At 46.2% G+C, this 13,682-nt stretch overlaps 1 protein-coding gene across 2 annotated transcripts in view; it reads left to right on the top strand.

Annotated features, from left to right (window-relative positions):
• Positions 1 to 13,682, top strand: part of LOC128062301 (general transcription factor II-I repeat domain-containing protein 2) — a 47,768-nt gene that overhangs the window by 22,830 nt on the left and 11,256 nt on the right. The window contains exons 4-9 of one of the 2 annotated variants that reach the window (XM_052654738.1): positions 138 to 263; positions 2,369 to 2,552; positions 3,092 to 3,120; positions 4,480 to 4,534; positions 4,855 to 4,898; positions 8,926 to 9,003. In XM_052654738.1, the coding sequence (XP_052510698.1) occupies positions 138 to 263; positions 2,369 to 2,552; positions 3,092 to 3,120; positions 4,480 to 4,534; positions 4,855 to 4,898; positions 8,926 to 9,003 (516 nt within the window). The remainder of the gene's footprint in view (positions 1 to 137; positions 264 to 2,368; positions 2,553 to 3,091; positions 3,121 to 4,479; positions 4,535 to 4,854; positions 4,899 to 8,925; positions 9,004 to 13,682) is intronic. The other variant, XM_052654747.1, reaches the window with a different exon arrangement.

Here is a 13,682-nt window from a genome sequence, read left to right as displayed (position 1 = left end):
ATTTTTTTAATTAAAAGATCTTGTTTTATGTCAGTTCCTTTCCCCCTTTTTCCTTTCAGTACTGGAAGCATGGATATTAAGGAAATGTACTGTACAGATGCCTGGCTTCTGACTTTGTACTGATGGCTCATTCACAGGTGTTGCTGAAGGGCCACAGGAGGTGAAGCCCCCAGGCCCCGCCAACGCCAGCGGGATGCAGGTTGATTCGGGAGAAACAGAAATCCTCAGAAAAGCTGTCGAAGACTATTTCTGCCTTTGTTACGGTAAAGCTCACCTTCGGCATTCATTCCCTGACTAGTTCACTACAGAAGATGGTGAGGTTGTTTAGTTGCTCGGTCATGTTGGACTCTTTTGTGACCCCATGGACTGTAGCCGCCCCCAGGCTCCTCTATCCATTGGATTCTCCAGGCAAGAATACTGGAGTGGATGGCCATTTCCTTCTCCAGGGGATCTTCCCGACCCAGGGATGGAACCCTCGTCTCCTGCACTGGCAGGTGGATTCTTTACTGCTGAGCCACTAGGGAAACCCACAAAGATGGTATTCAGTTCAGTTGCTCAGTCGTGTCCGACTCTTTGTGACCCCATGAACCACACAGCACACCAGGCCTCCCTGTCCATCACCAACTCCCGGAGTTTACTCAAACCCAGGTCCAATGAGTTGGTGATGCCATTCAACCATCTCATCCTCTGTCATCCCCTTCTCCTCCTGCCTTCAATCTTTCCCAGCATCAGGGTCTTTTCAAATGAGTCAGCTCTTCTCATCAGGTGGCCAGAGTATTTGAGTTTCAGCTTCAACATCAGTCCTTCCAATGAACATCCAGGACTGATCTCCTTTAGGATGGACTGGTTGGATCTGCTTGCAGTCCAAGGGACTCTCAAGAGTCTTCTCCAACACCACAGTTCAAAAGCATCAATTCTTTGGTGCTCAGCTTTCTTTATAGTCCAACTCTCACACCCATACATGACTGCTAGAAAAAGCATAGCCTTGACTAGACGGACCTTTGTTGGCAAAGATGGTATTAGAGATCATTTTATCAGCATGACTATATAAACCATCTCTAACATTAGAGAAATCCACATTTTCATCAAGCGAACAGCCAGTTAAGTACCAGATCAACCTGGTCTCTTCCCATTTGTCAGCCTTCAGTCTTTGTGGAGCCCCCTCCCCACGCCCATGTAGTTATGACAGATGTTCATGGTTGGTTCACACACCAGCCTCATCCTCATTGGTCTCCCCACAGGCCTGGAGACAGGACATTTTTTTTTAATTTATTTTTTAATTGGAGGAAAATTGCTTTGCAATGTTGTGTTGCTTTCTGCCGTACCACAACATGAATCAGCCATAATTACACATATATCCCCTCCCTCCCGAGCCTCACTCCCCTGAGACGGTTTTCGTTTTTTTTTTAAATACCTACACAATGCTTTAGATAGGGGTGTTCCCAGGTGGTCCAATGGTTAAGAATCTGTGCTTCCACTGCCAGGGGCGTGGTACTATGCCAGAAGTAACATCTAGCATGCCACACAGTGCATTTAAAACACACACATACACAAAACACAAAACCACTTACAAGCTAGATAACAAGGACGTCTGCAGGTGTTATATTTGCATTAGAAGCCCATGAGCATCTTCAGGCCTGGCTCCTCTTTCCTATACAGCTGCATACATCTGTGTGACGTGCAGTGAGCATCTGTATTTGGGGACCCCAGCTAGGGGATCTTAGGGTCTCAGGTTATACTTCCCTATGAGAAATGGGGCTCCAGCACCGTGGGGATGGCCAGTGGTGCAGAGAGACTGTCACAGCTCCAGGTGGTGACATGAGGCCTCGGCTCTCTACAGGCAAGGCCTGGTCTGCACCGTGTGACACAGGGACAGGTAAGCTTTGGGCCGGGCCCCCATCCTCAGCTGGCAGCACCGTGAGTAACCACGCAGGGTGTTCCCTGAGGCCCTGGGTGCACCAGAGCGAGTACCCTGGATCGTGCAACCGCCAAGAGAAGCGACAAAAAGACCTGGCATTGTCTTTTCTTTCAGAAATGGATTATTTTTAGTTAGTTTCCTTATTGAAATATCGTTGACTTGCCTTACATTAGTTTCCAGTGTACAGCATACTGATTCAATGTTTTTATAGATTATGCAACCTGTTATTTTCTCTTCTGTGAAGATTTAAAGGAAAACAGATTCTATGTATTCTTTTGGCCCTTTGATTGGAAATGTTACGAACTTGAGATATAGCAGCATGGGACACTTTAGGATTTTAATAAACTTTGGAGCCAAATGTCACCACCTGGGTTTATGGCATTAACTGAAATTGATGGTCAGGGTTTCTTATGCTCCTGTTGTTTAAAGATATCCTGCTGATGCTTCCAGGCAAAGCCTTGGGGACAACCGCCATGGTACCTGTTCCTTACGAGAAGATGCTGACGGACCAGGAGGCTGTAGTGGTGCAGGGGCTCCCAGAAGGGGTCCCCTTCCAACACCCTGAGAACTATGACCTTGCAACGCTGAAGTGGATTTTGGAGAACAAAGCGGGGATTTCATTCCTCATCAACAGGTGACAGGCTCTCCCCCTTTTCTCACAGCTGGTTCATCTGAAGATAAATTGACAACTTAATTTCAGTTGGTTCAATCTGTCCCGTTGCATTTATTTATTGGGGTTGTTGTATTTATCTAAATGATTTGATGTATCTGTTTTTGACTCTGCTGGGGCTCCACTGCTGCATGGGTGTTTCTGTAGTTGCGGCGAGCAGGGGCTCCTCTCTAGCCATGATGCGCAGGCTTCTCACTTCAGTGGCTTCCCTTGTTGCCGAACACCACCTCTAGGGCACGCGGGCTTCAGTAGTTGCAGCTCATGGGCTCTAGAGCACAGACTCAGTAGCTATGGCGCACGGGCTTCGTTGTTACGCGGCCTGTGGGGTCTTCCCAGACCAGGGATCAAACCCATGTCTCCTGCATTGGCAGGCAGATTTTTTTTACCACTAAGCCCCCAAGGAAGCCCTTGTCCCCTTACGTTTAGAAGTTGGTTCTTCAGATGTTTACTCTGTGTGTCTGGTGTGTGCATGTCAGGTGTTAATTTATGGGGTTCTTTTGCAGACCTTTCCCGGGTCCAGCGAATCAGCCAGGTAAGTGACAGCTTCTCCTACTTGCTGACTGCCCAGGTTGCTTTTCTTAGTTAAAGTGCAAGTTTGGCACCTTCTAAAACTTGTTTAGGCTGTGCCTTTCCTGCATTGTGGCGGCCACCCCTGATCCCAGGACCTGGGGAGATGTTTGCAGGGACTACAGCTCAGGGAAGCACACACACCCAGCCCAGGAGCCGAGACACCAGCCTCCTCCAGCTTGCGAGCCAGCGGACTTCTGCTTCCAGCCTTCACAGGGCAGGAGACCTGCCTTGTCCACACGCATAGGAATGTGAGGAGACTGGTCTTTGTGCACCAGCTATGGGCCAGGCGTCCTGGGCTTCAGGAGTAGGTCTGGGCTGTGTGGTATTCCTGTGTTTCTGAGATGTCTGCGAGAAGGAATGAGACTGTTCAGAGAACCAGGGGTGGCAACCGTGAGAGCCCTTGCGAAAGGGTTAGAATTGTGTGGTCAGAAGAGCTTCCCAGAGAAGCTGGCCGCCAAGATAAGCAGGGTCTTAACAGCTTGGTTCCCCCAGGAAGCCCATTCCATGTGGTCAGGCAGAAGGCTTGTGCAGGGTGTTGGAGACTATGTTTGGGAACCCAGGACCACTCATAATCTCCTCATAATGATGAAGGGACCAAAAAAGAAGCAGTCTTACCAGGAGCATTTAGAGATCCATCTACGCCCACTTCTTGTTTTCTCAGATCATTGTTCTGGGTGTAGTTGGAAACCTTGGGTCATGAAAGGTTCATGAAAGACCAGGTCTTGCTGGGCCTACCTAGGTGCAGAAACCAAGTGGCTGGGGTGGGCGGGGGTCTCACTGTCCACAAGATGCACCTCGGGGTACAGACGGTGATGAGACAGTCCTGTGCCTGGACTTCTCACAGAGCAAGTATTTCTGGAGCAGTTGTGAGTTCCTGGGGGCCCAGCTCACCTTAAAGGAGGGACTGGAGCATGAGGGGTGGCTGGTGACCGCTGTCCCAGGTGGCTTGTATCGTCCTTACAGAATAATGATAATAACCGCTGACACCTTCTGTGATGGACACTGTTCTAAGCACCTTGCATGGATGAATTAATCCTTACTCAACCACCATCCTCAGATGAGGAAACTGAGGCACGGGGAGGCTTAGTAACCTGCTGGAGGTCACTCTGGCCCCTGTCTGCTGTTCAGCCCCCATCTTGCCCACACAGGTGGCCCAGTCCTTGGGGGCTGCTTTGAGCTGGTCTCTCTACTGCCCTTCTCTGATGACCTGGAACCTGGAGTTCAGTCCTCTCTGTATTTCCCTTCCCTTTATATGCTTTTGAATGTTGTCATGTTTCAAGATGCATGAAACCAGCTAGCGTGTGTCTTTACTCCTGCACAGGTGGGCCTGGGATGGTAACCGACACTGATAAGTCAGTGACATCACCAAGCGAAAGGTAAGGAACAAATAAAAAATTACCTCTACATCTAAACCCAGTGTGTTAGCCTTTAGAGTATGGAATGGCTTATTTGTTACATATTCCTTATTCAAAGGGATATTTGGGATTATGAAACTATATTCTGTTGACACCTTTAACTTTCTTCATGGTGTCATTTAACTTTACGAAATTAAAGTCGAGGTAGCTGTGCCTTCAGTTTGATGAGGGGAGGGGAACCGTGACATCACGGAGATCTGGGGAGTGGGCTCAGTGTGTCCAGATGCCTGTGGGCAGTTCTTTTCCTGCCCATCTTGACCAGCGTTCCCTTCTCCTTTTAGCTGCACCCCCATCCGTGTGAAGACTGAACCCATGGAAGATTCTGGTATGTATACTGATGCTTGTAGAATAAGGTATTCAGCAGGTCATTATTTGACTCCTTTTAATACCCACTGCAGTATTCTGGCCTGGAGAATTCCACGGACAGAGGAGCCTGGCGGGCTGCAGTCCATGGGTCCCAAAGAGTCAGACACGACTGAGCGACTTTCACTTTCACTGCACATTTTACGTAAAAATGGTACTTTCAGTAAATCAGGAATAGAGGGGAACTTCCTCAACTTGATAAAAAAAACTCCAAAAAACCTGTAGCTGACATCATAATTAATGGTCAGAAACTAATTTTTCCCACTAAGATCAGTAAGGATGTCCCCTCTCATCACTCCCATTCAATATCATACTGAAAGTCCTAGTTAATGCAATAAGACAAGAAAACTGTCAGTTTTATTCATTATTCCCAATCATATACCATATATTTCCTTTTCTTGACTTACTAAAATGTTATTGGGCTTCCCTGGTGGTTCAGACAGTAAAGAATCCGCCTGCATTGCGGGAGACCTGGGTTTGATCCCTGGGTTAGGAAGATCCCCTGGAAAAGGGAACGGCTACCCACTCCAGTATTCTGGCCTGGAGAATTCCATGGACAGAGGATCCTGGCAGGCTACAGTCCATGAGGTCACTAAGTAGATATATTTGTAGGTAAAGTATTATTTTAATCGTATGGAAATTATACCTTGACTGTTAAATAGGTAAAAAAAAGTCTTATACATTTGGAATTATGAATTTGATTTATGAATAAAGTATGAATAAACAACTTGTTTTCTTGCTTTCTTACACTCTAATTTCTAAATGTTCTACAATAGACATGCATTACTACGATAATCTATATTGGCAGAAAAGAAATCCCTCTTTGATGGATAAGAGCAGTTAACCCCCATCCCTGCCTCTCCCACTTCTCAAAAAAGAAAAGAAAAAAGAAAAATGGCATTAAGGGAAAATGTTAAAGGTTAAAAATAGGAAAAAATTTAAAAGTCAAATGTTTCATCAAGGGATGGAAAAATATTGAAAGCATTAGAAGTTAAAAGCTTAGGCAGCCTAAAATAAACAAGTACATAAAACTAACGCTCAAACCTCAGAAAGATAAAGATGAATGCAAACTGGCTATAATGGAGTAAAGGGTTTCCCTGGTGGCTCAGCAGTAAATAATCTGCCTGTAATGCAGGAGACAAGAATTTGATCCCTGGGTCAGGAAGATCCCCTAGAGAAGGAAGTGGCAACCCACTCCAGTATTCTTGCCTGGAGAATCCCATGGACAGAGGAGCCTGGAGGCACACAGTCCCTAGGGAAGAAAGAACTGGACACGACTTAGTAACTAAACCACCTACTACCATAAGGGGGTAAAACTACAATTTAATAATGTTGAGAAAAGCAATCTAAAAATAAGAAACAGTTCCAAACTTCCAAAAGTTAAAATTAAGTATGAGAGAATCTAAAAGAAAAATATTCAATATTAAGAATACATGTAGAGGAAAGGCAAAGAGAGACTTTATCTTCAGTGAAATGGAGGTCAGAGCATCCACCTTTCTGAAGGTGTCAGGGTGTGGTTTGCACCCGGCTGCCTCCCCCAGTCCCTCGGGGCAGGAGAGCCTGACCTCTCCCTTGTCATACATTAGGGTCACTCCTGTCTACATGGAAATGTGTGCTTGGTGGAAGCTCCACCTTAAATATCATGGTCTGAAAAATAAGAGTGCTTGCCCACTGTAGTTATTCTAGGTAAAACCAACACAAGTCAACGAGGAGCCGAGGATTTCTGCTGGTAGAATTCAGCTGTGTAGTCTTCATCCCCCTTATACATGATGCCCCTTTAATCTTAGGGATATGTGTGTTCTCAGTCATGTCCGACTCGTTGTGACCCTATGGACTGTCCCCACCAGGCTCCTCTGTCCATGGGCTTTCCCAGGCAAGAATACTGGGGTGGGTTGCCATTTCCTCCATCAGGATATCTTCCTGATCCAGGGATCAAACCCTCATCTCCTGTGTCTCTTGCATTACAGGCGGATTCTGTACTGCTGAGCCAGAGAAGCCCCTCTAATCTTAGCCATGATGCATTTCAGATACATTCTGCCTGTGTCTCTGTTGGTCACGGAGAATTCAAAACCCCCAAGCCACAGTTTCCTGTCAGAAACTGGGAAAACAGATGGGATGAGACTGAGCGGTTGTTAGCCCTCCCTGAGGGGGGCCCTTTCACGGGACCATGCCCCACCCCCGGACCCCGCCTCCCTCTCCTTCCTCACCAGCTGTAGCGTGAATGAGCCATTCCCACTGGCCTTAAAATAGGCCTCTTTTGTTGAGGTCTCTCTTTGGAGATGTGGTTCCCTTTAAGATACAATATGTGTTCCCTAATAATGTGACTTTCTGCTGTGAATTTCATGGTACGGATTGCTTCCAGCTGCCTACAGGCTTCTGAGAGCTGACCATCCCTTGGCCTTACTTCCCACAATGTCTGTGTAGCACCTGGCGCAGCGAACAGCTGTTTAAACGGGTTTTGCCTTTTGAATGTCCCCCTCCCCCTCCTTATGTGTTGAGGAAAAGCTGAAGCCAGCCTGTTTTCACTACCATTTCAAACACATTCTGCATTCCGCAGCATCAAATCTGCTTTCAGTTGCCTGCATTGAACGGGAGTTTTTCTTTGACAGCCCAGCCATCACATATTTATCAGATGTTTGTGAGTAGAGGCATTAGCGTCTAATCAACTTGGAAGTTGTACCTAAAAGTTTGACTGTAAGTTACAAAAGCTACACACATTTCAAACAAAAATTCAGGCTGGTGATATGTGAAAAATGAGAGTCGCTCCGTCGTGTCAGACTCTTTGAGACCCCATGGACTATTCAGTCCTTGGAATTCTCCAGGCCAGAACGCTGGAGTGGGTAGCCTTTCCCTTCTCCAGGGGATCTTCCCAACCCAGTGATCGAACCCAGGTCTCACGCATTGCGGGTGGATTCTTTACCAACTGAGCCACCAGGGAAGCCCTTTTGATAAATCACATTCTTTAATACCCCATCTCACTATCCCTATGCCAACAGAGCTGTTTATTTCAGAAGGCCCCCACCCCCACCCCGGAACTTGTTAATGGTGAACAGTGAAATCCCAAGCTGTGTCACAATTACTGTTTTTGCCTCTGTTAACTTTCACAGATTATATGTATACTTCAATATCAGTTATCTATTGCAGTATAAAAGACCGCCTGCACCCCAGAACCTAGTGGCTTCAAACCGTGATTCCGTCTTTCTCACACATCTGTGTGTGGACCAGGCCGTCCTCCGGGCTGGGCTGGCCATCCTCCTGGGTCGAGGCCTCAGGCAGCAGAGCTGGGTCTCTCTCCTCTGAGCCTCACATCCTCCAGGTTCATTCACAGGCCGCTCTGCAGAGGCGGCAGGCCCAGGCACATTTCAAGCCTCTGTCTACATCCCATTGGCTGAAGCAAGTCACATGACCAGCCCCAGGTTTACAAGGGGGGGGTAGTTTTCCACTTGGAGAAAACAGGAGTGGGAAGGTTAGGTTGCAAACAGGCGTGTATACTGGCATGGGAGGCTTCCGTGGCGAATTTTTGACATCTCCCACACCTTTCCCTGATAAAGCCTTTTGGTTTTACTAATGTAGTTTCCCCAGGTTTTGACATTCATCCTGTTGCAGTAAGTAAATGAAGATAATATGTGCCAATTCAGGCCCCATTACAGAAGAAGATTTATAGTATTTCATGTAAATACATGTACATATTCAGCCATCTTGAAAGGGAAAATCTCTCCAAACTGGGAACTAGACCTCTTTCTCCTTGTCTTCTTTTTCTCCCTCCCTCCGTCTTTCCCTCCGTCTTTCATTCCTTTTAGGTTGTGTTTTTATATTTTTATGTAGATTAACCCATTCGTTCATAGTGCCTGAGCTACAAGTTCTTTTGCTGACTGCAGTGTTACTGTGTTAATCCAACCTGCATTAAACAACCTGGAAGGTGTATTAGCTGGTCACATCTCTGTTGGTGAGTTTAACACATCCTTTTATAATTTCCATTGAATTCCAAGGTATTTCACTGAAAGCAGAAGTTGTGTCAGTCAAGAAAGAATCAGAAGATCCTAATTACTATGAATATAGTATTCAAGGTAATACCATTTTATAATAACTTTCTTCTCTAAAAGTTATCTGTGATGAAAGCTTTTAATTAGTGCTCATCTGAACAAATAAGCAAAGAGTCATAAAGATCCATGTATACTTACGTAGAATCTGGCACAGTGCCATTAAGGTGAACAATTTCACAGTTGTAAAATAGATTGTATTAATATGTAGCCTGAATCCTTATGATTCTGGGCATACGTGACTGTAAAGGTATTTCAGGCTGGCGTTTTACTTTAGTTTGTCTATTAAATATTGTTTTCTGTGTTCTAAAATATTCCCCTCTTAAGCCACTTCTGTCCAGTCTGAGTTGCTGAGAAGATATTAAGATAAAAGAGATGGAGACAGAGTTAAGAAACTCAAGTGCCTTTTTTTTACTAGAAAAGCAGCATATGAGTTCACTACCAGCACATAAGTTCAACAGGAAGAAGATGGTTGTTACCAAATGCACAAACATTCCAAAGGCGATGCAGGTGGGGTGGTCTATGGGGTTGGGTGGCTCTGTTCGCCACACAGAGACCAGAATCCTGCTGGCCCCCAGCTGATGATGATGGTTGATGGTCAGCTGGGGCCATCATGGTGACAGGACACCAACTTGTTGCTATGGCAACCGCACTGTGTTCAGGTCCTTTCTCCATCTTCCAGCTCCACTGCAGAGATTGAAAATGTTTCCTACAAAATCGTAAACTTTGGAATTTCCCTGCAGCATTACTTAGCTCAGTAAGTTTTACTAAAAAACACCTTTTCCAAAAGATCTAAAAGGCCCAGAGACCAACGGAAGTTCTGTTGTAATTGCTCTGTCGTGGGCCAACCCCACCCACCCCCTTCTGCCCCCTCCTGCCCTGTGCCCCGTGACCAGTCTCCTTACATCTGGGCAGAGGGGCAGAGGATCTCTTCTCAGCCCATCCCATACATCCTACCCCACCCCAATTGTGTATTCTTTGAAAGCTGGGATCCGTTCTCGTCTTTCCCCATTTACATTGTCTGTGGCTCCGCATCACCTGTAAAGTCCCAGTTCCCTTCCATGCTCCTATTGTTCCTCTTCTTTTTTGGCTACCCCATGAGGCACACAGGATCTTAGCTCCCTGAGAGAGAGAGTGAAGTAGCTCAGTTGTGTCCGACTCTGCAACCCCATGAACGGTCGCCTGCCAGGCTCCTCCATCCATGGGGTTTTCCAAGCAAGAGTGTTGGAGTGGATTGCCATTTCCTTCTCCAGGGGATCTTCCCAAACCAGTGATTGAACTTGGGTCTCCTGCACTGGAGGCAGACTCTCCCTGAGCCACCAGGGAAGCCCGAGAAGTGAAAATTGCTCAGACCCCATGGACTACACAGTCCATGGAATTCTCCAGGCAGAATACTGGAGTGGGTATCTGTTCCCTTCTCCAGAGGATCTTCCTAACTCAGGGATCGAACCCAGGTCTTACACATCGCGGGCAGATTCTTTACTAGCTGAGCCGCAAGGGAAACCCAAGAATACTAGAGTGGGTAGCCTCTCTCTTCTCCAGCAGATCTTCCCAACCCAGGAATCAAACTAGGGTCTCCTGCATTGCAGGCAGATTCTTTACCAACTGAGCAGAGCAGGGATCAAACCTGTGCCCCAGGCAGTGGAAGCTCAGAACCTTAACCGCTTAACCGCCAGGAAAGTCCCCCTCCTGCTCTTTCTGGTGTCCCCTCCTGTGTCATCTGCCTCCCCCACCATCACCCTCCCTCCGTTCTTCAGACAGGTGCTCTGTCTGTGGTTCCTTGTACATGCCCTGAGTCCCCCTCCCACAGGGCTTTTATATAAGCTGATCCCTCGCTGAGGCTCCCCTTCCTATCCTGTAGACTTCTGAGCAGCATCCGCCTTCTTTCTGGGCACAGTCAGAACCTCAACTCCTGCAGGAGCTTCCAGCATTTAGTGTGACCTACCGTGTTCTATTTTTGCTTTTTTTTTTTGGCCACACCAAACAGCATGTGCCATCTTAGTGCCTTGACCAGGGATTGAAGCCACGCCCCCCCGCATTGGAAGGGTGCAGTCTTAACTCCTGGACCGCCAGGGAAGTCCTATATTGATGCTTTTGCCGAGGACTCCCTCAGCTAGTGGCGGGAAACACAGAATCTTACTCCCACCCTGGAGTCCCAAACCCGGGACTTTCTACATCCTGTCGGGACTTTCTGCATCCTATACACTCAGATGTGCTTGCTGAATTTAGTGTGAAGAATCAGTGTAACATTTGTTTCTAAATGACTGTTGTTTCAAAACAACAGTCATTTAGAAACAAATTCTTGACTCCCAAGAATATATTTTTAAACTTAAATGATCAAATTGTGTACAATCAGGGATAGGATACTTACAGATTCTGCTCTAAAAAGCAACAGTGAAATAAATAAATCAGATGCACCTGCAATCACTCTATTTTAACTTTTCAGAAAGAAGTACATTATTTGAAGAGAGATATTTACATTCAACGTATGACTTTATAGTCTTTCTCCTGGTTGGCTTGAAAACGACAGAACCATTCAAGACATCTTTGTAGAACAGCTTCCTTCTTGATACCAAAAAAGTTCCAGATTGCCTGACATCATGGATGATATTCCATTACACTGAATGTTTTTATAACCATTTAGGTTAAATACATGCTGAAGTATTGATATCTTTCTGTCTCCTGTAAGTAAGGGAGATAGTTTTAAATCCAAAAAGACAATCAGTGTGCCCTGCTCAGAATGGCGATTGGCCCCTAGGGAGCCCCCAGTGACGTCAGCCGTGACCCCACAAGTGCTCAGAAGCTACCCCCCAGCACACACACCAGGACCTCATGATCCATCTGCAACACAGACCTCTCAGCAGACCCCCGACACAACGTCTACACAGGTACATATAGTATCTGGGCCACGCGAAGCCCATGGAAGCCCCATAGGTCTTTTAGGTGTGCAGGGACCCCATCTCTTCCCTGGAAATGAAGAACGCCCTGTGCAAGCTTTGCTGAGCTGTACTGCACCCAGGCTTCCTTGATGTGGATGGATGTCCGAGCATCACTACCATTCTGTCCTCTTCCCAGCCGACACGGCGTGATGTGGGGGGAAAGGCTTCCAGGACAGGGGAACAAGGTCAAGGTCAAGGAGCCCAAGAAAAAGAAGTCCAAGGTCAAGGAATTAATGTAGCCTTTCCCGAAATATATCACTGCAGTGCTGACCCTCTGCCTTCCTTTTCCACATTGAAATACTCCAAACATTGATTACACAGAGCCCAGCTGGATAAGGCAGGATAATCTTTTCTGAAGGTTATCAGTGAGGACACCTAATCCTATCTTCCCCTTGCCGTGTAACATAAAAATTCATGGGTTTTGGATATCTTTTTTTTGCAGCGGTGGGTGGGGGGGCATCTGCCTATCACAAATAGTAAACAATTGAACGCCAACAAATTGAGTCACCTAAATGAAATGGACAAACTACTGAAACTGACTAAAGAGAAAACACACATTTTGAATAGTCACATAACAAGAATTTTGAATAGTCGTTGAAAAGCTTCCTACAAACAAAACCCCAGGATCAGATGACTTCACTGGTGAGTTCTACCAAGTGTTTAAAGAATGTACACCAGAACTTCAAAAACTCTTACAGAAAATAGAGGAGGGAATACTTCTCGACTCATTCTGTTAGGCCAGTATCACCCTGATACAAAAGCCAGACAAAACAACGCAAGGAAACTACAGAACAGTATTGCTTATTAACAGATAAACAAAAATCTTCAATAAAACAGCCATAAGTTTATACATCCATACCTGTCGGGTATGTACCCCAGCCTCAGGCCTGCAAACCTTGAGAACAAAGAAAAAGCCCAGCGACAGAGACATCAGTGGCTTATTGGACAAGGGACCTTACACAGCTGAAGCAAAGTCCTGGAGCAGCACCCACCTTGTGCAGCAAACACCAGATGAGAAGTGACAGCAACCTTTGCTAACCCGGAGGAGGAGGCTCCCATTTACAGGGAGGAACTGACGTCTGATTGGTTCTTCGGTTACTGGGGAAACCAACAGTTGGGGTAGGGGGCAAGCGAGGTAGGTAGTTACTAATTAAGCCGCAATTAAGAGGATGGAGGTAGTCCTGTGTGTGAAGCAGGGTGTGGTTGAGTGGGGAGATGTACTAAGAGCAAGAGAATGGCCATCTTGAATGGCCTGACCACAGAATCACCATATAGTGATTCCTAGGAAGGCAAGATTAGCTCAACGTATGGAAATCAATCAACAGAATAGCAACATAATGAATAAAGGACAAAACCCACACGATTGTCCCCATAGATGTAGCAAAAAGGCATTTGACAAAATCTAATACCTTTCATGATTTTTAAAAAATGCTCAAGAAACTAGGAACCGAAGGGAACTTTTTCATCATAATTAAGAGCATCTATTTAAAAACTTATATAGATCATGTCATACTTAAAGATTGAAGACTTTCCCCCTAAGACCAGGAACAAGACAAGTATGTCTGGGACTTCTTTGGTGGTCCACTGGTTAAGAATATGTCTGCCAGTGCAAGGGACATGGGTTCGACCTCTGATTCAGAAAGGTCTCACATGCTGCGGGGCAGCTAAGCTCACGCACCACAGTTACTGAAGCCCCTGCACCTAGACCCTGTGTTCCAAGAGAGAAACCACCGCAGTGAAAAGCCTGCACACCGCAAGGAAGAGTAG

The sequence above is a fragment of the Budorcas taxicolor genome, chromosome 2 (genome assembly GCF_023091745.1).
Source record: "Budorcas taxicolor isolate Tak-1 chromosome 2, Takin1.1, whole genome shotgun sequence".
NCBI lineage: Eukaryota > Metazoa > Chordata > Mammalia > Artiodactyla > Bovidae > Budorcas > Budorcas taxicolor.
Note: the sequence above shows the minus strand (reverse complement) of the source record. Positions and strands in the feature narration are given on the sequence as shown.